This window comes from Culicoides brevitarsis, chromosome 1, assembly GCF_036172545.1.
Source record: "Culicoides brevitarsis isolate CSIRO-B50_1 chromosome 1, AGI_CSIRO_Cbre_v1, whole genome shotgun sequence".
Classification (NCBI taxonomy): Eukaryota; Metazoa; Arthropoda; class Insecta; order Diptera; family Ceratopogonidae; genus Culicoides; species Culicoides brevitarsis.
In genome coordinates this window covers 35,040,668-35,065,869 of record NC_087085.1, presented here as the reverse complement: position 1 = coordinate 35,065,869, position 25,202 = coordinate 35,040,668, and the positions used below count along the sequence as shown (strand labels likewise).

At 26.2% G+C, this 25,202-nt stretch overlaps 2 protein-coding genes across 2 annotated transcripts; both read right to left on the bottom strand.

The window, feature by feature from the left end:
• Window positions 1-1,656: 1,656 nt before the first annotated feature.
• Window positions 1,657-16,214, bottom strand: LOC134838164 (zinc finger protein rotund-like). The gene is made up of 2 exons (XM_063853635.1): window positions 15,626-16,214; window positions 1,657-3,107 (listed from the first exon to the last, which is right to left on the bottom strand). The coding sequence occupies exons 1-2, from the start codon at window positions 15,965-15,967 to the stop codon at window positions 1,965-1,967; spliced, it is 1,485 nt and encodes a 494-aa protein (XP_063709705.1). The 5' UTR covers window positions 15,968-16,214; the 3' UTR covers window positions 1,657-1,964.
• Window positions 16,215-23,698: 7,484 nt separating this feature from the next.
• LOC134827265 (loricrin-like) lies at window positions 23,699-24,947 on the bottom strand. The gene is made up of 2 exons (XM_063839844.1): window positions 24,817-24,947; window positions 23,699-24,747 (listed from the first exon to the last, which is right to left on the bottom strand). The coding sequence occupies exons 1-2, from the start codon at window positions 24,823-24,825 to the stop codon at window positions 23,776-23,778; spliced, it is 981 nt and encodes a 326-aa protein (XP_063695914.1). The 5' UTR covers window positions 24,826-24,947; the 3' UTR covers window positions 23,699-23,775.
• Between the last annotated feature and the right edge of the window lie 255 nt (window positions 24,948-25,202).

Below are 25,202 nucleotides of genomic sequence, written 5' to 3'. Positions count from 1 at the left end.
TAAATATTAAAGAAAGTTGTATGTATCGTGAAAATGGAATAGAACGATATTTAAAAGTTGTTCATAAATTTATTAAATTATAATAATTATTAAATATTATTATTATTAATAAAAAAAAGACAACATTTTTAAAAATATATAAAAAATTGTTTTTTTTTAATTATAAATTATTAAACATTTATGGTAAGTTTTGTATTTTTTATACTTTACCTTTTTAATTATTTTCTTCTTTTTTGTAAAAAAAATATTAAATTAATGAAAACTCAAAATAATTATTTTTCATAATGTAAAATATTTTTATTATTTCAATTATTTTTGCTTCTCTACTATTTTTATCATTATTTATATATAATATCCTTAAAAGTTAAACTACATATCCTTAAAAATTAATTTATACCTTCAAAAAAATTTCATTACTTTCATACGTTTTATATTTATATATGTATTAAATACTAAATATTTCTTATCATTATTACAATAAGTTTAATAGTAATCAATATTTTCCTCATTCAATATTTTTTTTTTATGTATTTTATATTTATCCTACTAATAATAATAATCATCATCCTTAATATTTATTAAAAATTTTACATTTTATGAATGTCTGCATCACTATTCAATATAATTTTAATTATATCTTTTTATTTTTTTAAAGACATGATGAAAAATTTTACACATTTTATTGTATGTATTGTTCTTTGTAACGAAAGAAATTAATTTAATAATATTAATTGTCACATTGATATTCAGATCGGTTTTTTTAAACATAATAAAAGAATAAAAGGTCGAGTTTTTATTTGTACAAAAATATCCTTTTAATTTTGATAAAGCTTATTTTCGAGTTTCCGAAAGAAAAATAATTAATGAAAAAGTACGGAATTCGACACAGGTTCTAATTAACACACAAGAGTCGATATAATTAAAAATAAACTTTATACTAATAAAAGGAAGAATTTTTTTTATTAAATTAAAACTACTCGTAAATTATAATTTTTTATAGGAATCAAGATAAAAGTTTATAAATAATAAAATATATATAATGAATCAATCATTATGATTATTATTATTATTTTAAAATTATCAAAAAATAAAGTTATAAAATATAAGAAAATAATGGTATAATGTATTTTCCTCTTCTCCAGTTAATTTTTTAAAATTATATTATTATTTACTCGACAAAATTAATTTTTTTATAGAGAAAAGAAAATTACAATAAGAGATCAAACTAGTCACCATTGTTGAACTAACATTAATTTTCTTGAGATTCTAACTAAAAATGTAAAATTATATATATTATTATATAATAATAGTAGTTTTCGATCATGTTCCGGTGCTTTTTCTCAAAATATATACAAAATTATTTATTTTTTAAAAAATAAGAATTTCTAATTATTTATCATGAAATATATAATATGTACAAACATATCTTATAAATAATCGTATAATTTTTTCAAATTAAAAAAAAATATTTTTTTAATATTTTTAATTTTTTAAAAAAAAGGAATTCAGTTTAATCCTTTTTTTGTTTTTAAGATATCTTCAAAGTTAAACAAATTATTTAATATCTTCAGTAATATTAATAATCTTTTAATGCTTAACTTTCTAATGATTTTAATGATATTATTATTATATTATTAATAATATTTTTATAGCTTGATATACTTTTTTGTTTTTTAATTTGTACAATCAATAAATATCGGATCGAATGGGCTTACAGGAGTTTTCGGTGAATGTTTGGTTTTTATTATTTTTAAATAGCTGCCGATTTTTTTTTGAGTTAATGAATATTCATTTTTTTGTTATTTGCATATTTTTCGATATTTATTGCACCGTTTTGTATTTTTTTAAATTTTTTTGAATGGCACTATGAGAATTTTCTTTAAGTACTGTTCTGATATCATCCATTGTTCACCGCAAAAATACTTTTTGTGCCCCATTTATTAATTATTTGTGGTTTTTCCGTATTATTGAGCTTTGTCTTTGATGCCGGCGCCGACGCCCATCGCGAGAAGATGTTCGCCCGACATGAGTCCCGGCTGATGTGCGAAATTCCTGATTTGATGCAGCGAAATGAACTGATTCGGGATGCTATTGGGCACACTTTGGTTGCCGTTCTTCTGTCCGAAGTTGATGGCATCATAAAAATACGGGCGTTGAGCGAGTTGGTGCGGCACCATCGTCTGGATCGGCGTGAAAGCGGATTGCGTCGTGACTTTCGTTATGCTTGCGGCGGTGTCGTAGCTGTTTGCAGAGCTGCTTGTCACAGATGGTGGGTTCGTTTGGCCTAAGTTTTGTTGTTGCTGCGCTTGCTGTTGTTGCTGCTGCTGCTGCTGTGCTTGTTGCTGCTGACGACTGATTACGACGAGATCTTCGCCATTTTCGTGCGCCCGATGGTCATTGTGGTTCTGTTGGCTCAACGCAAAGTCCTGGTATTGACTTTGTTGCTGCTGTTGCATCGCTTCGGCGAGACTGGCTGCCGAATCGGGACTCACTTTTGGCCAGTACGGGTGCTCATTGTTGATTGTGCTGCTGCCGTTGTTGTTGCCGGCACTCGAGGAGTTTTTATTGTTGAAATTGAGGCCCGCGATGCCCGAAATTCCCGATTTTTTCGCCTCCTTTTCCAAATGTTTCTGCAAATGCTTCGCCAAATACGTCTCTTGCGTGTAGGATTTGCCGCAATACTGACAAATGTGCGTTTTCAAGTGTTTCGACTCCTTGTGCTTCGGAATGTGCTCCAGCAAGGCAGCTTCATCCACGAAACACTTGTAGCACGAATTGCATTTGTAGGGTTTGTCCGTTTGATGGCATCGCGAATGCGACTGCAAGTTCGAAAGTTGCGAAAATGCCTTCGGGCAGCCGGCATGGCGACATTTGTAGGGCTTGTCGCCCGTGTGCGTTCGGATATGTTGCTGCAAATGCGACAATTGCGTGAATTTTCGCTGACAAATCTCGCAGCGGTACGGCTTGATGCCCAAATGGATGCGCGTATGTTGCGACAAGTAACTCGAATTGGCGAACGACTTTACGCATTGCGAGCATTTGTAGGGCTTCGACTCACGCATATGGAGTTGCGAGTGCATCTGCAAGTCACCTTTCGATGCAAATATCTGAAAATAAACAAAAAACGTTAATTTATTAGTATTTTTCGTGTCAACGATTAGAAAGCAGTACAAACAAAATTAAAAAAAAAAAAAAAATTTTTTTTGCATGATGATACGTTAATTGATAAAACCGCACACCGTCATATTCGCGAAAAATAAAAAAAATTTTTTTTCACCATAAAATGAGCAAATATTAGAAATTACGTATATGCTAATGGACTTTTGCACATAACATTGTAATGCTAATATTCGTTCGCTCACTTCATAAATAAAAATAAAACTCGAAATAATTCAAAAAATAAAAATTTCACGAAAAAATTTAAAATCTTGGATGCACTTGACTTTGTTTAGAAGCAAAAAATAAAAAAAAAAAATTTTTTTTTGGCAAATATTTATAAATATGTATGATAAAAAGTTCGCTTCATGATGATGATTAACACAAAATTATTTGTTTTTGCTTGAGTTGGAAGATAATTTTTCGGTAAATAGTGAATTTAAATATAGTGAAGTTTTTTTTGGAAGCTGCGCGTTAAAGACAAGTAGCTTTGTTGACTCTTTTTTACGCGTTATTTTTGTTGTTTCTGTCCATTTTTTCATTTTTTTCCCTGTTCAAAAGCAATATTTGGATTAGAGTCAAGTGTTCGAACTCAAAAAAATAAATTTAAAAAAATGTTAAAGATAAAAAAAGGCGCTCAAGTCAATTTTTTCTATCGTAAAATGTTTATTTTTTGTTTGAGTTCACTTGACTGACTAGTCAGTCATCATTCTACATCTTCGCTCTCTTCACTTCTCTCCATCGTTCTACGGTAGGTATATCTTGTAGTAACAGCACAAAAATTAAAGATAAATATTTGTCTAATAAGAGAAAAAAAATATTTTTTTTTACGTTACACAAGAAGAGCCGCTCGTTCACTCGCTAAACTTAACTTGCTTTGACCTTTCAAACATAATCTCAAACATTAAAATTAGTTTAGACAGTTTTTTTTTAGTTACTTCAAAGGTCATGTTTTGTACCAAAATACAACATATATATTATTTTTAAATGTTTAAGAAACCGATGCACGCTCACACTTTATGTAAATACCGAAAAAAATCAACCTGTTTGCGTGTTATGTAGTCAAAGTTGTACCAAAATTGCAATTATCTGCTCTCAATGTGACCCTTATACGAGAAAATTTTAGTTAAAATTAGTGAAAAAGTAAGATTTTTGTGTGTATAATTATAATTTTGTCCCGCATTAAAGTTAAAATGTTAAAATAACCAAATTATAGTTTAATGTTTAGCCTAATGATGTTTGGTTTAATGCGTTTTAATGACTGTAACACACATCAACGCGCATGATGTAATATTTTTATGAGCTTATAATGCGTTATAAAGTCATTACAAGTTACTTCCTTATAATATAAATTATATTTTGAAAAAAAATCGCAGTAAAAAATATAAATAATTTTTTTTTTATTTATAAACAAAAATAATGAACTTTTATTTTCGTTGATCTCGTGCCCGATTTTTTTAAAAGATAATTTTTTATTTTTTTTCTTTACAAAAAATGATCATAATATATTTTTTTCATATTATTCATCACTCATCGTTGTCATTAAATCATGTATTTCATGTGCGCGTGAAGAACGAAAATATATAATAAAAACGAGGCGAGAAGAAGTCAAGTGCAAGATGCATTATATTATTCACGTGAATGAAAAGACAGATTTTTTTTTATTTATTAAAAAAAGATGTCGATTTTTGTGTGTTTGTTACAGAAAATATAATCAAAAATAAAAAAAAAATAATTTGAATTTTTTTTCTAATTTAATTAATTTTTAAATATTTTTAATTTTTAATTATTAAATAAAATAATTTATATTTATATTATAATTTTTTAAAAATTATTTTAAAAAATAATAATATATTATTATTAAAAAAATAAAATTATTAAAAATTAAATAATATTAAAATTTAATATTATTTAAAATTAAATTTTTTTTGGTTAAATTCAATTTTTAGTTTTTAATTTAATTTATTTTATTAATAATTCAACTTTAATAGTTTTTAAAAAAGTAAAATATTTCATATTTAAAATAATTTTAAATTATTTAAAAAAAAATAATAATTTTAAAAATTAATATTAATTTAAAATAATAAATAAACTTGATGAATTGAAATTATTTAAAATAATTTACTTTTTAATTAAAATAAAATTAATTAAATTAAAATTTATTTTAATTTTAGTTAAATAAATTTAATTGTACTATTTATTTATTTGTAGTTGTATTATATTTAATAATTTTATTAATATAAAGCAATCTTTATAAAAAAAAAAATAAATTTGAAATTTTAAAAACGCGACGGAAGATTTGATCGCGTAAAAAATATAAATACCCTTCATGCAAAAATTCATTTAATTTGTTCGTCAGACTAATTTTTGGACCAGGAAACTAAATTTCACGCTTGAATTAAGTTCGTTAATTCTTTTAATTTGTCCACGTTGATTATCTTTGCTTGAATTATTCATACATTATTTTTTTTTCAATATTTATTTATTTATTTTATTTTGTTTTTTAACAATAATTAAGATGATTTTATTAGGTCAAAAAATTCTTTGTTAGTCTCGACAGGAACTCGACAATCAACGACCTTGATTACACTTTGATTTTGTTACATTTTAGACACTTTTTTACCTACAACATTTTTTTTTCAAAAACAAGATTATACATTAACGACCCAAAAATAACGCCAAAACACGCAAGAGAGACACAAGAACAACATGCAACGCCGATCAGTTTATGATACACAGTCGAATGTATCCAATCATGTATCCTACACTTTTATTTCACATGTTAAAAAAATATATCAAAGTATCCACGAAAAGTACAAACATTAAAAAAAATAGCTGAGCTTAGCTTGTGTTACTTATCTCTCCATGAAAAATAAAAAATAAACTAGTTTCATCATGGCATGACATTTAAATGAAGGGAAGTGAACCCAATTTTTTTTTTGGCAAAATATTTTTTTTTTTTGAACATACATGATGCATAGTTTATGTATAATGTTATAAATAAATAAAATGTTTATGGAATGGAGACCGAAGCTTTAAAGGTCATGTTGTCCAATTTTGGTGAAACGATCACTTTTATGTATAGTTTCCATAGTTCATGAAAGAAAAAGTTCAAATCATGCACATGAATGCCCAATTTCGACCTAAAATTGTCCTTTTATGTGTGAAGCGCGATACTGGAACCGAGAAAAATGTCACCTGGCGAATGATTATGATAAAAATAGTTTTATTTCTTTTGAAAAGTAAACACAGAATGAAAAGTTAGTAAGTATGCAAAAGAATTCAATGTTTATATATATGATTGTATGAAGAGTTCTTGAGTTGTAACATAATATTTGTATATTATACATAATATATGAATGTAGAATATCGTACAAAAAGGAAAAAAAAAGAATAAAGTGAAAGAAAAAATCATTAAAATATAACAACGACTCGGCAACATCGTGTAAAATGTACGGTCATAACGAATTATATATATTATATAAACGTGATTTTTTATATTTTATGTTATATTATATTGTATTATGTATAATAATATGTAATATAATAATAAAAAGAAGAGAAAGAGCAAACATTAATGCAAGAAAGAACTTTGTTTGCGATTTTTTTTATACAATATAAATTTCTGACCAGACACTTTAGTGCCACACTTTGAATTATAAAAAAAAATAATAATCATATATATGATAAATAAAATGCATTAAAACATGACACTAACATACATAAAAAAACAGTCAAAATTGGTCAAACTCATTCTTGTAGCGAGGCAACAGGTTGTACAAAAAATATTTGTTGTCTGTAGTTCTCATATCTCAATCAAGATCTTAATGTATATGCCATTAAGAGTCTGTTTTTTCTTGTCTTGCGTATGTATAAATGAATAACAACTGCCAAAAATCATTCCATATGAATTATTTTTCATTATATATTTATACATTTATATTTATTTATTTATATAGTATGCAAATTCGTTCTAAATATGCAGACATATGAGTTCTTATATAACATATATGTTATATATTATACATCATATATGTTATATGTATGTATAAATAAACAGCATTCAACAAGATATAATAATAATTGAGAATAATAAAAAAAACTTATGAACAAGTGTAAAAGAATATCGCGAAAGAGAACGTTTATGACGCACTTTGTTCCAGCTGAATACTTTTTCTTTGCATGTACGTCAAAAAATTATATACAAAAATTATAACTTTTACTTTTACATGGAAATATATGAAAAAAAAACGTACGACCTTAATCTATCTTGCACTTTTTTAATTTAAAATTTTAAATTTCGGTGATTGTCAATTTCATAAATAATTATACTTCATCAAGATTGACGTCATGAAACATTTTCTTATCTTTTTTCTTATTTTTTTTTAAATAATTAATCACCAAATGTTTTATTTTATTTCAATATACTAATTAACTTAAAAAAAAAATTCACATAAAATAAATAAACATTGCTGACAGAAAGTGTCCTACAGTCATTTATGATGATGATGTATTTAGTTTTTGTCAAGTATTCTCACACCTCGTTAATAATTTTGCGATAAGCACTTCATCGACACCGTTTTAAACAAAAATAAAAAAAGACAGTAATGATGATGATGCTCTTCTGATAAACACTTGAAATGTGTAAATTATGTAAAAATCTTCAAAATTTTTCAATGAATTTGTATTTTGATGAGTAACAGAAGCATAACTGATACTTTAAAATGTTAATGATGGCGGTTTTATTATTATTATTAATTATATATGTTGCATGTTATATAAAAAAATTAACGTTGATTTATAAGATTATATTATTTTTAAATACATTTTAATAAGTTTATAATAACAATAATTTTTTTTCTGTTAAACAGAAGTATTTTAATGACAATACAATTAATAAAAAATAATTATTTTTTTATTGAGCATATGTATTTTTTAATTATTAATTATTATTATTATTATAAGTCAATATACCTTTAGGGTTTGCAACCCTTTTAAAATTATACATTTATAAAAAAAATCTTCAAAAAAATCTAAAGTATGTCTGCCTTTATACACTCCCTTAAAAGCATAAAATAACAACAACAACAATAATAATGTCAATAATAAAAATATGCAAACATTAATTATATTCAATTATGCATATGTATGTTAATTTATTTTTTTTTATGTATTATTATTATAAAGTATGGTGATTGACCAAAAAAAATCTGGACGCCTTGTTGATTGGATTTTTTCGGTATATATTAATAATTTGTTCTCAATCAACATATATAACATATATGTATGTTGTATATTATATAGATTTTTGTATAAAGTTAAATAAATCAACAAAATGTCAAATTTATATTTAAATTTCCACCTTTTTCTGTATATTTATTTAACGGTAGACGACTGATTTAAAATTTTTTAATGAAGCAGCGTAAATTTTAATGGAGCAAGATTTGAATCTTGCAGGCGGTAACAATCATATATTTTTATTAATATTAGAAGAAAAGTATAAATTATATATTAATATCTTTTAAAATCTCATAAGTTACGGATTTTGTAATCAATCAATTAAATATAACGTTCAATTATTATGTTTTATCACACAATCGCTGTCATTATATATTTTTTTAATATCATAAAGAAGTGAATGTTCACACACGTTGTTCCAAGAAAATGAGAACAGAAACATAATTTCATGCACAACTTAATTATGGTTATTTTTTAATGTATCACATTTTGCACAAAAAAAAGTGCAAGTGAATTGTTTTAAAGTATTAACGAAAATTGTTATTATAAATAAGTATAAGCACCAAAAAAAGTACAATGACTGACAATTACTGCGGTGAATGTAAATAATATTTAAAAATTTGTATTTTTATAGAATATACACACGTTCACATAATTATCAATTATTATTATTAATACTATATTATATACATATATGTATAATGTAACGTACGTGAGTGAATGAAAAATTGTATAAATTATGACTTTAACATACATATTAGATAATATATAATTTTTATTGATACACAGCAGCAACAAGTTAATGATTGTAAATTATATACAGAAAGACGTGTGAGAGAGCGCATTATGATTCTTAACATGACGACCTTTCTCTTTGACTTTTTTTAAACATATATTTTTAAAAATTTAAATCAATATAATTACCAAAATATTAAATTAAACTGTTTTTAGTAACATTTTTTTATTATAATTATATATAAAAATATTTACATTATTACTTTTTTAACGCAAAATGCTCAACCCGTACTTTTTACATGTATATTTAATATTTTCCATTATGTTATTATTATATTATGAGTAAGTACATTGTATATAGTATTGATATTGTATACAAAAAATATAATGTTTAATGCAGGTGTTAAAATAAAAATTGTAATTCACACTTTTGTTAACACTTTTTTTCGAATTATTTAAAAAAAATGTTAAAATTATGTAATTTTTTAAATATATAAAAAAGTAAAAATATATGTTGTGAGAGAATCTCTTCATGAATCATATTTAATGAGTTAAAGTGATTTTTTTAAAGTGCACTTTTTTTAATCGGTCGCATTTTATTTTACTAAAAAAACATGTAGCAGCTGAAAAAAACTTGTTCAAGTACCTGAAAGAATGATAATATTTTGGTTTAATTTTTTTTTTGTCTTTCTATAAACATTACACCTTTTTTATATATAGAGTATAAAATTTTATTTAAAGAATATAAACAAGTTACATGATGTTTGTACGAAAAACATGTGTAACTGACCAAAAAAAAACTAAAAGAAATATTTTGTTAGAACGTGATGGACAACTGGAAAAGTACTTTTAGTGACGAATGCGACGATGCGCTTTGACGAAAACACTCGAATTAAATTTTTTTTTCGGCTTGTTTATCGACATCATCATGCATAGAGTTATAAAATATTTTAAAATTATACGCAAACACGGATACGAATTTTTAATTTGTTTCAATTTGTTGCGTTAAGAGTTTGTTGTAGGCAAAATTTATGTATATTGCAAAAATTCTTTCTTGTATTAGATATACCCCCAAATACAAAATTTCGTACACTTGAGTTCTTTATATTGATTTTATACACAACATACATACAAACGTCAACGAGTGTAGAATATACGCTTTCAAGGTCGATTGAATTCACGAATGTGCTTGATTTTTGTTATCAAGAGCAGTCGTTTGGAAAAAAAGGAGTTGTCCTGATATATATGTATGTTGTTGAAGTTAATCGATAAATGTTCCTTATAATTTTTTTTTGTTTATTTTTTTTTCATAGAACAAACTTTTTTTAAAAAAAATTATCAAATTTCGCTTTATAAATATTTATGATTGTTAATGATCGTATTAAAATGTCCAAATATATCGGAAAATTATGGTTATTATTATTAAATACGTTTAAATGTATTTATTATATTGAATGTATATTATCATATATATGTTGCGTTTAAAGCGAGATTTTTTATTAAAAATTATTATTTAATCTTCTTTTACTTCTTTCTATTTATAGTTTTTGATTCAGCACTTTTAAGATTACGTCATATACGTTTTTTCCCAATCACTTTTTTTTTAAATTTTAACTTGTTCCGTTCTTTATTATCTTTTCCTTACCTCCATTTATTATCATTTGTGCGAATTTCATTTGCATTCAGTAAATATTTTTTTTTATTTTGTTCTGCGATGATACACCCATCTTTCATAATCAATGTAAGAGACTCTCGTAAAAAAAAGCGGCGACGACACAAGAGAACGGGAGAGAGCGAGAGATGTTCATGATTTTTATTATTATTAATATAAATGTGATCATACTTATGTTTTATTATAACATATATGTACGCGTCTTGTCTATATATGTTTTAAATTATTATTATACAGTTTGTATGACATTTGTTCAAAAAGAATTATAAATCAAATATAAAATATAATGTTACGTTTTTTTTTATATAGATTTATTATTATAATATATGTTTAATACACAAGATGACTGTACGCAAAGAATTTACTGATAATAAATTTAAATTTTTGAATGAATTTTTTTTTTCTTAAAAAAATACAATATATATTTATGTATATGAATCTGTTGACGTGGATTTCGCGCGCCTTAATTAATGTTATATATTTTTTTTTGAAAAACATTAAAAAACTACAAGATTTTAAATGATAATATTAAAACATTTACATTTGTCACATTTGTGCGTTTTTCGCTTTTATTATTATTATTTTAATTTAAATAATAAGTACTGCCAAAAAATACACAAAAAGAGGAAAACAAAGAAAAAAACTAATTTAGTTTACACGAACAAGTACGAGAACAAGACTTAATAAAAAATCGTACAAAGTACATACGAAAAAAAATTGTGTGTTAGCGGGACACGATTTTAGGAAGTCTATATGTTCAAGGTCATCAAAGTGTTCTTTTTTTATATATATTTAATAATAATAGTAATAATTGTACATAAAGTATATAATAATATAACAATCACTTCTAACAAAAAATGAATGTTTAATTTTTCGTAGTTTTACATGTTGTTACACTTCCATGATTTTTTTTATTATTATTATTTTTATTATGATTATCATTTTATTTAGTTACAGTTGTCTATACGCCTCGCCGTACAAAAATATATATATTCGCTGAATTAACAATTATTTGTGCGTTGTCGTATATTTACTTGTATTTTTGGTTTTGAGTGACAGACAGGTAGACGGTGTCAGTTTGTAAGACATACACATTAATATGCATTGTTTTATTTAAAAAAAAATAATATTTTGTGCGATCATTACTATTATTATATGAATATTAGTATTGTCTTTTCCATAGATGGTGTTAAATTTTTGTGTTTTATTATTATTATTATGTATAAAAGCAATTTGTTCATATATATTAATGTATGTTAAATAATAATAATAAAAAAATTGTTAGACAAGTGTTTTATACATATATAATAATAATAAAATAGTAAAAATAATAACATGAATGATGATGAATCTTCTATTCATTTAACATGGCATATATGATGAATCGTTTTTTTTTTACTTTTTTTTGTATGTTTAAAATGTATAAAATAAACATTATGTTTAAACGGACAATTATCACCTAAGTGCATGAAAGAGCGTGATTTCCATTGTTTGTACACAAAGTAATATAATTTTACTCCAATTTCGTATTTTTTTTTAAATTTTATTTTTTTTTTGTCACATACTCTCACAGCGGGAGACAATCTTAAGCTACTGCTTTTTATTTAGAGTTGGCTAGTTTTCACATGTCGTTATATATATCTTTTTATACAATTTTATTACTTTTGTCAAAAAATAAAAGAAAAAAAAACTAATAAAAAAAAATTTCGTGCAATTCAGTTCGTAAATCTTATTTTTTATGTTTTGTGTGTTCAACATTCGTTACACATCTTATTACAAACATCGAATCGATACACCTCATCAATAAAATAACACAAAAGGAGAACAATAGAGACAATGCACTTTGTTTACATACGCAACAAATAAACACATGCTGCAAACAATCATCATTGAAAATGTCCTTTCATGTTAAAGAAAACGAAGAAAAAAGGACAGAAGTGGACATTTTTATGACCATTGGTTCTCGGGCGGGCGGCAATTTCTTACGCAATACAAAAAAGTTAAGAAAAGAAACTAATAATATAGATTTTTTATTGAAGATAATTTTTTTTTTATTTTCGGATGTTGAATGTTACTTTTTTTCGTCTGTCGCATAAAATAAAATAATTTTTAATATTGCTTGAAGAAGATGACTAGACACATCACGCCCCTGTCTTGAATGGTCTTTGACTCAAAAACCTCCGAAAAAATTATGTTGACGCTAAATTAATCTTATCTAGTCGTGCAATTCATAAATAAACAAAAAAAAAAACTGCGTAAAAAATACAGATTGATAACCTTTTTGTTATCAGTTATATATAAATATTTAATATATATGTATATATGATCTTCATTAATACGCGTCTAGCTCACAATCTTTTGTTTATTATTTTAAAAATTGTCTTTTTTACGCGGTAATCGTAATTTTCATTCATATTTTTTATTATTATTAATATAAATTATTAATTAATATATTATTAAAAAATTAATAAAAATGTCATCGCTTTAGTAATAAAAATTAATATTAAAAATTTTAATATTTTTATTATTATTTTTTTTTATTAATTATTTTATTAAAAATATTTAAAAATTTTTTTTTTCAAAATTTAATAAAAAAAATAATTGTAAATAACTTTTCTGTTAGAATTTGGCATTGATAAATAAAATAAAATAAAATAATTAATAATAATAATTAATTTTTTTTATTAAATATAAATTAAAATATTAATAAAAATGTCATCACTTTACTAAAAATAATAATAAAATTTAATTTATAATTTATATATTATTCATAATATTTTTATTACTATTATTTTTTAAATTTTTTATTAATTTTTTTTTTATTAAAAATTAATTTAAAAAAATGTTTATTATAAAAACCATTGTAAATATCTTTTCTGGTATGACTTGGCACTGATAAATATAATAAAATAAAAATAATAAAATATTAAATAATATAATAATAAAAAAAAATTAATTAATTTTTTTTATTTTAATATTTTTATTTATTTATTATAATATTTATTTTATAATTTTTTAATTTAAATTAATTTTATTCAATTTTTATTAGATTTTCTATCAAAATTAAAAAAGATAAAATTCAATCCGTATCTGATTCACTTTATTACGCATTGTGTTTATTTTTAAAGGCAAATAAAAAAATAAAAATAAAAAAAAAATTAAGAAGAGTTAAGAAAGCTGTTCATATAGACATTATTATTATAACAAGCGCTAAATGTTTTTTTCGTGAGCTCTTACGGTTATTTAAATATTTTCGGCACGTGTATCAAGAATTTTTCGCGTCACACATCTAACGCAAGTTGTACAAACAAAAAATAAAATACACAGCAAAAAAAGTCTGCGAAAAATCGTGTATTTTTTTTTCGAAAAAAAAAAATTATGAAAAATGATTATTTGTGTGTCACACACATTTGTGCGTAAAATTTTATTTTATTTAGAAATAAATATGACACGAAAAAAAAAGTTGTTATGTTTATATATTTATCATGTAAAAATAGTTGATATTTATAAATATACTTTTTTTTATCGCTCATTATCATATGCCCAAGCAGGTCTTGTCACATATTATTTAATGTTTTATTTTTTACATTTAAATTAAAAAAAAGCCAGTATATGTGTAAGTTACTCTCGTTGATATGGTAGGTGGCTAAAAAAAGTAGCAAAATATTGTTTATTTTGGTTGTTTTAGTTATATATTTTGAAAACTTGCATATTTACATGTTTCTAGCCGTTTCAAGCCCAAATATTTTGCGTTAATAAGCACACGCATTTTTTTTTTTGCTAAAAAAATTTTTATGAGGGCTCACGGATGATTTTTTTTTAGATAATTATTATTTAACGACGCGCACCTTCTGACATTTTTTTTTTAGAAAAAAACAAGCAAATTTTTTTAACATTTTTTTTTTTGAAAATCGAAGAAAGTGTAATTTAATTTTTATGTTCGAAAAAAAAAATCAAGGAAAAAAATAAATAATTTTTTTTTCGTGAGTGGGTGTTTTGTTTTGATGCGATATATTGACTTTCATGTACTGTACAAGGTTCTTGTCGTTTGAAGTGTCTGCATAATCAATTTTTTTTCTTTTAGAAATGTTTGCGTTTCGCAGCTATTTATCTTTGAAGAATGGAATTTGACAAGAACAACTCTTCTTAGATTTTTGGTGAATTTTTTTTTAATTTTTTTTTTGTGACGCAAATAGAAAGGTGGCTTATTTTCTTTTTTTTTTTTTTAAAGAAATTTTAACAAAAAAAAATTTTTTTTTTAATTGTTAACATTTCCTTTGCATGATTGACAGCGTTAACATCTACTTTAATGATGTGTTTTTCTTGTTCGTCTTCACGTTCAATTTTTGACTGTTTTAATGATTGAAAAGTAATATTTTTCGTGTGACTGACGACTTTTTCTTGTCAAAGTTTTCACTACCTAGAAGGTCGTGTCTGAGGAAAAAGTTTTAATTGAAGGATTTAATTTCTCCTTCTCTTAAAAAAAAAATAAATTAAAAAAAAATTTTTTTTTTCTTTTCAATAAGAAAATAAAAATTTAAATTCCAATTAGATTTTCCCATGCTGACGTCGAAAAAAACACATTTGTTCTCTAAAATCACTAAAATGACGCAAATTTCATCGGAAACGATTTTTTTTCTTCGTTAGATAAAATTGTTAAGCCACTTGTCATAACAGAACATCGAAACGCATCGCGCGTTACCTTCAAACAATGTGTATTTTTAGATGAAATTCTTTCTGTTTTAATGATTTATTTTCATTTTTTGTTCTTCTTGTTCACCGCACGATAATAAAAAAAAAATAAAAATAATAAAAAAAACGTACCTTAGAATCGTTAATTTGTTGTTCGGTCATTGAGAGCGGCGTTGGCGGTGTGCCGGGCGACGATCCAATGAAGGGTTTTTGGTCAACTTGGTCGCCATTCTGCGGCATATTGTTGTTGTTGTTATTCGCCGCGGTATTGTGCCTGTCATCCTTCGTGGAGTAGTCCATGCGTTCGTTCGCACGCAAATCCGTGTATGCCTTGTAATCGTGCAATCGGAGGTCTGTCGTGCCCCCGGCTAAAGCGCCGAGCGTATAAACCGCATTTTTTTCGTTCATCTGACGCAACTGATCGATCGACCGATGGATGTGTGAGGTATATTCGCCTGCCGGTATTTCTGCCATGAGTGGTGAGTTGTGGTAATCCAGCCCTCCGCCGGGCCGATATTCAATGGTTCGACCCTCCAGCGTGTTTGTAAATATTCGGGAAGCAATTGTGGCGGCCGTTTCTGCTTCGCCTTGAATTTCTTTCAATTAATAATTTTTTTTCTTAAATTACTTTAAATTTCGCACTCGAACGAGAGAGAGAGAGCACGAGATCAACACTTTTATGCCAGACAATTTTTTTGTTTCGTTCAAATTCTGGTTCTTCTCTGTTCTTTTATATATATTTATTTTTTTTTTATATATTTTTAATATGATTATATGACTTATCTCGTCTTTTTTCGTTCTCTTTGCTTCAAGCAAGCAGTTGGTTGTATGCAGCTATCCCAGAGGAGAATGTTCAAATGTTGCATATATGTTGTTGTTGTTGCACTTCGTTTTCTTCTTCTTTCAGTTTTTTACTTTTTTTTTTAATACAACAATTTTATAAGAATTCAGCAAAAAAAAAAAAATTGTATAAAAAAGCGGGCGCACACGATGAGAAAGAGTAATCGCAAAATTTTTCTGTATGAAAATGTTGCATATACGATAATGTTGTGCTGTCTCTCGTAGTATATTGTTGAATGTTGAAGAAGGTGTAAGTCTGTTTGTTGGTATATATACTAAGAGCGATTTAGTACATATAGAGTAGAGTAGTATGTAAGTCGGCACAATAATAACAATATAAAAAAATCGAAGAAAAAAACGAAGGAAAAGCGAGGGTGACGAATATAAAGTCTGATATAAGTATATGTTGGTTCTACTTCTGTGTTCTTTTGTATAAAATGTGCGGTATGTATAAAATTTTTTATTATATACTCTCTCGCTGCAAAGTTTTTTTTTATATTTTAATTTTTTTTTTCTTTCTTGTATAGAACACAAAAATTCGTAAATTTTTATTTAATTTTTGTTGTTTATAAAGTTTGTAAAAATTCACTTTTTTTTTATTGTTGATGAATTTATTTTTGTTATAAAACACGCAGTTTAATTTTTTTTTCTTTATTTTTACGCGAATTTTTCTTGTTCTCGGCGAATTTTTGTTCTTAAATAACTTTGAGAATTTTTTCGTATATTTTAATAATAATAATAAATGTTATTATTAATATTACAAATATATATGTTGAGTATATCTTGTTTGATATAAATAATCAAAAAAATCTTTGAAATGTGTGTTAATCACCACAAAGTAAAAACTCGACTGAGAAATTTAAAAAAAAAATGCTAAACCAGCGCACAACTTTTTGGTCCTCAAAAGTTTCTCGTTTCAATATTTTTGTCTATATATGAGTGTGTGTGAGTATTCTTTTTCGTCGTCGTCGTCATCGTATGTGTTTCTACGTGACATACCTCCACACACACACACACTTACTTACAAAAATTGAATAATTTTTGAGAAAGACACACGAAGAGAAAAAAAAATCGGGGAAAAAATTCACGTACGGGCATTATTAGGAGAGAGAGAATTTTTATGATTCCCTGTACGGAGGAACAAAAAAAAAACGTGCGAACGATGCATGACGGAGCAAAAACATTCAAACACAAGCGCAAGTGGGACAGGGATGCCAACAATAATATGAATGGAAAAAAATTGTACAGAATTTTTTCGTCGTCGTTTCCAGTCGTCGTCGTCGTACACACGTGCCTGTATATGGGTCACATACACACGATTTTTGTTGATATTATTACTCATTTTTCTCCCGTACGACTTCCAGCGTTGCATGCATGTAAAAAGCCGGCGATTTACATTTTAGAATGTTGCTGGAGTGGTAGAGAGAGAAAAAATTAGCATATTTTTTTGTGTTTCGCGCTGTACGTCGGTATAGTTTTTATTTTATATTGGAAGTAACGCGTTCGTGTATGTATGTGTGTTTGAATTTTTTTTCGGGTTTTGAAGAGCTTCGACGATGCGGCGAGGAGGGGAAACACATGTTTTTAAGCAGTACGATGGTTGGTAGTAGTAGGGATACGCGAATAAAAAAATCATTGCATTTTTTATATGCAAACGTATAGCTTCGATGTAGGTATGGGCATTATATAACATATACACAGCACTTTTTTTCGCTCCTCTATTCAACTATCAATCCATATATTTGGTTGGTTCTATTTTTTTTTTTTTGAAAAAAATATAATATAAAAACTACGAGGAACTTCCTTCTTTACCCCTTTCCCTTTTATTTGTCCTGATTTTTTTCGTGTTTCATTTTTGACAGTGTATTTTTTCGCTGAGGCTGTACTTTTGTAAAATAATAAAAAAAGGGAATGAGCGACAGAGAGCGAAGAACAAAATTTGATTTACATTGATGAAGATAATTAAAGAGGATGGCATTTTTAAGGAAAAATTGTTTGAGGATTTTTTTGTTTTGAAGGAAAGTTTTGCTCATTTTGTGCGATTTTTTTTATTTTTAAGTTTAAAGAAAATTTTACTTTTTTTATGAATTAAAAAATATTTATACAAAATATGTGTAACGGGTAATTTTTATAAAAAAAAATTAGATAAAAAATATTCTAAAATAATCTTTAAATATTTTGGAATTTTAATTTCAATTTAAGATATTTAATAAATTATTTTTTTTTTATAAATTTATATAATGTTTTATTTTAAAATTAATAACATTTTAAAATTTTAAATAATGAAAAAAAAATCATTTTTTCATTGTTTTAACCAATTATAAGCATATTCAAAAATATCTTATTAATTAAAATTTCTCATTTTCTCAAGATTAATTTTATAAAAATAGAAAAAAAAGATAAAAATGTTTTAAATTTTAAATTTATATTTTTTTGTTGCAAAAAACATTGTAGAAAATCATGTAATCATTGTAATCATGTGCTCGTAAAATAATATTAATAGGTATTTATAATTTTTTTTTATTATTTTATACTTAATTTATTTATTTAATTTTTTGTATCATTAATTTTATGAAGAAAAAAAGATAAATTTACAGTAAAACAAAGCAAAAATCTAATTATTTTTAATTTTACTCTTGAAAATTTTTGCTTTGTAAAGACTTTATAATATTTTATTAATTTTAAAATTTTTTATTTTTTTTAAATTTATGTTCAATTTTTATAAAAATTTCCTGTAAATAAAAAATTAGTATTTAAAAAAAATTAGATCAAAAAAGATATTTTTTTAAACAGAACAAAAATAAATTTAATAAATTTTAATAAATTTAATTTTAATTTTAATAAATTAATAAATTTTTTAGTGCGATAATATTTTAGATAAAAATTTAGAAAATATAATTTTTAAAGTTATTTTTGAAAAAAAATATTTTTTTAAAATTAATTTTTTTTTAAATTTTATGTGAATAAAAAAATATTTTTTTTTTTAATAAAATGTAGACAAAATTAAAGTCATTGAACCCGTAACTCTGCCTGCGTAAATTTTTTCTCCATACACTTGCCATTGAACTTTTTTTTCTAACTCGTCTAACAAAACAAAATATTTCATCCACACATCAACACGCAACAAGGACTGATTTTCTATGCAGGAGGTAAAATCTTTTCTTCTCACGTTCTTTCCTCCAAAAAATTAAAAAAAATCCTATCATTTATTTTCAATATCGTGTTATTTATCAGTCACGTTGAATATTCATAGATTTGCATTTAGAAAGTAGGCAAGTTGACATTCGAACCACTGAACTTCTAAAAGTTTATCATTGACGTCATTCGTGATTTTTTAAAAATTTCTTTAATTGAAATTAATTTTTCGTTTTTTATTATAAAAAAAAAATTGATAAAAAATTTTCGTCATGCCAAAATCTCCGAAAAAAAGCTTAGACACATGCAAAAATTAAACTATTATTTCAATTATTAGAGTTCAGTGTACAAATGACGACGACAACCACACGACGATCAAAAAATATGTATCTACGCGTGTGTGTATTACGCGATCATCGTCTCTCGCGCTCTCTTCTATGAATGTTCAAAAACACGTCTTTGTATGATAAATGACAAGACATGTGTAGACCTACATGAAAAAAAATAAAATAAAACTATATTAGAGTACAATTTTTTTTTGTGTTGCGCGAAAAAAAAAACGGAGCGCCAATAAATGCGTGATAAGAATTCAAGAAATTGTGAATGAATGAAGGAATACACGCGAAAAAAAGAACTTAATTGATAACCTTGCAATTTCGAGTGTAGAGGAATTGGATCGATAAGGCATGCACAACACATTTTTCGCACTTCTTTCGAATTCTGTGCATGCCGTGCGCTGTTTGCTGCGAAAGCCACACCAAAAATTTGAATAAAAAGTGACTGAAAAGCAAATGATGTAATTAAATTCAAATTCCAAGCGATTTGCAACACTTTCGTAAATTCTTTTTTTTTTTTCAAACTAATCGGATGATACATGCGTTGTCCAATAAAGTCCTTCAATTTGAAGAAAAAAAAATATTTTTTGCCCTTTTCAATGAAAAAAAAAAGGATTAAGCAGAAAAAAATCGAATATTTCTAACCCTTTCGCATTTCGTCGCTTACACAAAATAAAAAATATTTATTGCACCTTGTTTGTTTGCTTTTTTTTTCCTAAATTCATTCATCGTACGCCTGCCCCATTAACAATTGCATCACACACAATGCAATTTATTTTGACAAAATTTTTTTTATTGCACTCTTTTTTCTTGTTATTTCTCGTTTTTTTTTCAGCATTTGACAGAAGATACCGACAAGAGATGTCCAGGTCGGCATCCTTTTATGATTCGGAGATAGGAAAAAAGTAGCACCATAAAAAAAAGTGACAAACAATGCAAACTTTTGCTTTTATTTGGATGATGATGAATGAATGGATGTCTTTTTTTTGTTGCTGAAAGGATTCCTTGTTAAAATTTTTGCGTCGTCGTCGTCGTTGTCGGTCAATAAACGAGTTATGAACAGAAGTTTATGACCGATTGTGAATGGGAAAAGGGTTGAAAAGGAGTAAAATTTGTAAGTAATTAGGAATGTTGTACAACTAACCCTTTACTTTCGATTGTTGTGACGGACAGGGATTCCAATAAGAAGTAAAAGGGATTAAGGCATGAGGATGAGGCAAGTATTGTTTTAGTGTGCAGGTAAGTGGAAGAGACAGAAAGACGATGTTAGAAGAGAAATTTAATATTTTTGTTTGTTTATTAGACTTTTTTTTATGATGAGTTATGAAAGAAATTATTTTTTAAGCAATTTATTGAATTTGAAATAATTTTTTGGTCTGTCCGTAAATATTTTATTTGAACTTTTAAATGAAGAAAAATAAAAATGCTTAAATTTCTATAAAAAATATAATTTTATTTTTTTTTTTATTTTTTTTAAATAAATTTAAATTATTTTTATATTTTATTATTTATTTATTTAAAAAAAAAAAAAAAAATTTATATTTTAAAAAATCAACAGATATGAATATTTTTTTTTAAAATCAGAAAATTATTAGATGTTCTCAATGTTTTTGAAAATAAATTTTTAATTATTTTTTTTAATAATTTTTTTTTAAGAATTAATAATTTTTTTTAATAAATAAATAAAATTTATTGAATTTTCAAAAACTTTTTAAATTTTAAAAAAAAATATTCAAAAAAAATATTTACGAATTTAATAATATATAAATATGAAATTAAATATTTGATTTAAAAAACATAAAAAAATATTTAATATTAATTAAAAATATAAATTTGGTAATAAAAATAATAAAGAAAAAAATCAAGGTTTTTATTTAATAAATTAATTTTTTAAATAAATTTAATTTTTAAAATTAAAAAAAATATTTAAAAAATCAATTTAAACTAAAAATAATTTTTTAAACATTTTTTTATTTAAATTAAAATAAATAAAAAAATATAACAAAAAATTATTTTTATTTATTAATTTTATTTTTATAATAAAAATAATAAGAATTTCATGACTTGAGATACCACGTAAATTTTAAAAATTATTTTAATTACAGATAATTGATAAAATTTATGTTCATGACGACTTTTAATTATCGTTCATTCACACCAACTCATGACCCTCTTCAAAAAATTTGCGGAAGTATTCTACTGCCCGTGTCCAATTTCGTCATTTTTTGCATGTTCTTTAACATCATCTGTCCCGAAGAGGACAAAACCTAAACAAAAAGCTAGAATATGCGTGACAAAGTCTCCTTGAAACTTCTTTAAACACGAAAAAAATCTTTTTTAAAATTATTTAAAACGTAAAACAACAACAACTTCTATTGTTATTATTTTTTGATAGAAAAGAAAGAAATAATGGATCAAATTAAAAAACTATTATCTTACCTCATCTAGTTTGTATTATTTTACGTAACATAACACAACATCGAAAAAACCGGTCTTCCTTCTAATTTCATTAAAAAATACCCAAATCTAAACAAAAATTGTTCAGAACAATAAAAAAAGATTTTTTTCAGGGGTCGCTGCGTAATTTTTTAAAACACCTTTTTCTCTGTGTCTTAGAAAAAAAAACAAAGTAACACATTTAACATTAAGTAAAGTGTCTTTTTATATGAAAATAAAAATATTTTATTAAATGAAGGGGTTTCAAAAAAATTAAAAACTCGTAAAACAGGTCCAAAGAGATTCAAACACTATCAAAAAATGTGTAATTTGATGTACGATGCAATAAATTGCTTGAAAAATCTTGTGAATTGTGATATAATACCGAAAAACTTCTTCAAGAAATGTTCAAAGAAAAAGAGATAAAAGTGCGAAATGTAAATGATACACAGAAAGACATTATTTATTGCCTGTCGTACTTATGTATTGAAAGTCTTCGAAGTTTTTTTTTTATTTTTTGATGAAAAAATGATAAATTATGTTTATTTTTCTCAATTTTTTGTACTTGAATTGATTTTTTTTATTGACAAAACTATTGAACCTCAAAGATTTTTTCTCATTTATTGACTCATTGTTCGGAGACGAAGATAAAAAAAAAGTTTGAAGAAAAAAGAGGCACGCGTCGTCGTCACACCAATCTTTATTGAGACACTAAAGTTTTTTTTTTGTGTGTACCGTTGTCCGATGTGGCATGAATGGAAAAAAATAGAGGGAACACACATAAAAAGTGATAAAATATAATATCGAATAAAATCTAACAAAAAAATAAACATAAGTGAGAGAGCAAAAAATAGTCAATTTAGCGCCACTTCATTGTGTGAATCAGATTTAAAAAATATAAATTTTCTATTTTTGTGCAGCGGTAGCGAAATATTGATTCAATTTGCACTCAAAACGAGCGGAAAACCGCACACGTACCAAATACTCGCTTGTGATAAACAATTAAAACAAATCTATTGAAAAATGGATCGCAGTTAGTTATAGAAAAAAATTATATTTAAAAAATAAATTTATATCTATCAAAGTTTTAATGGAAATGCATCACTCGAGATTTTTTTATTACACCTATTTTTATGTGACGCGTTTATTTCAATCAATCAGAAAATATATTTTATTGCACCGAATTTAGCCGTAACACAAAAAAAAAGGTAGAAAGAGTGACATCAGAATTAGCTTCTGCATGATTTTAAACGCAATTTAAACGCAGTTTAGGCCAAATGCGAAGCCTTGACATCGAAATTTCGTAATGCAAGTAACTACGGTGCTTTTAATAACGTTCTCATGATTATTCAATTATCTTTTATTGTTTTATTAAATCATAAAATCTGTGTTAAGCTCCTCCAAAGCGTGAATTGTGTGGATTTTGTGGTGCATGTTCAAAAAGAGAAAAATGTTTTATAAAAAAGCAGTTTTATTTCGCGATCGAACGTTTATGGCTTATAAATAACACAGAAATTTTATATTGATGGTTTTTTTCTACCATCCTTTGTTGCCGCCTGAAGACCATCCGCTTCCGCCATATCCGCCTCCGTAACGAGATCCGCCTGATGATGACCATCCTTGACTTCCTCCTGACGAATATCCGCCTGAACCGAAGCCTCGTGAGCCTCCAACTTGTGACCATCCTCCAGATGATGATCCTCCGAAACCAGAAGATCCAGAATATCCTCCGCCGTAGCCTGATCCGCCTCCTGAAGACCATCCAGATGATCCTCCGTAACTTTTGCCGCCAGATGGCGCCCATCCAGAAGATCCTCCTCCGAAGCTAGATGCTCCTGAGTATCCTCCTCCGTAAGATTTTCCTCCGCCGAAGCCTGATCCGCCGCCTGAAGACCATCCTCCAGAGGAATGTCCTCCGCCATAGCTTGATCCTCCTCCAAAACCTCGAGATCCGCCAGATGGCGCCCATCCAGAAGATCCTCCTCCGAAGCTAGATGCTCCTGAGTATCCTCCTCCATAGGATTTTCCTCCGCCGAAACCTGATCCGCCGCCTGAAGACCATCCTCCAGAGGAATGTCCTCCGCCATAACTTGATCCTCCTCCAAAACCTCGAGATCCGCCAGATGGCGCCCATCCAGAAGATCCTCCTCCGAAGCTAGATGCTCCTGAGTATCCTCCTCCGTAGGATTTTCCTCCGCCAAAGCCTGATCCGCCTCCTGAAGACCATCCAGATGATCCTCCAAAGCCTCCTCCGCCTTTAGACCATCCAGAAGATCCTCCGCCATAACCTCTTGATCCGCCTGACGACCATCCAGATGATCCTCCGAAGCTTTTACCTCCTCCAGAAGACCATCCTCCTTTACCTCCTCCTCCAAATCCTCCGAGAAGGCTTCCAAATCCGCCTTTTCCTCCGCCTGATGACCATCCTCCGCTTCCGCCTTTGCCAAAGAAGGTACTTTCAGCAGGAAGTATCGTCGAAATCACCAAAACAAGACACACAACTGTGAACTGCGGAATAAAATATTTTTTGTCAAATCGATATTTTTTTTTTATTTTTATTGAAAGTGAGAGTCACACCTTCTTCATGTTGTTTGGAATTCACACTTTTTGTGTCAGCAAAAAAATTTATTATAAAAAATTACGCAACTTCTTATTCACTAACCGGTCAATTTAATACTGATTCTAAAACAAAATTTGTTGACTTATTTATATAGGCAACAATGCACTAATAAGACGCTTAGAAGGCTACAAGCTTCTCATCATATAGCAAATATTTTTTTTTTTTTTGTAATTTTATTACTACTTCTCAGATATCTCCATACCGCGTCTCATCACTCAATTTAACACAGAATATATTTAGTGGAGGTGGTAAATATTAACAAAAATATAGGTATTCCCATTCAGAACATGTTGTTAGCATGTTATATTGTAAAAAGTTTGTGTATCGCAAAACGAAAAAATTT

Bases quoted from the DNA above. Each gene is read 5' to 3' on its own strand.
- LOC134838164 (XM_063853635.1), bottom strand. From the start codon at position 15,967: ATGGCAGAAATACCGGCAGGCGAATATACCTCACACATCCATCGGTCG. The intron at 3,108-15,625 runs GTACGTTTTTTT...GTTTATTTTCAG, and splicing joins AACAAATTAACGATTCTAAG to ATATTTGCATCGAAAGGTGA.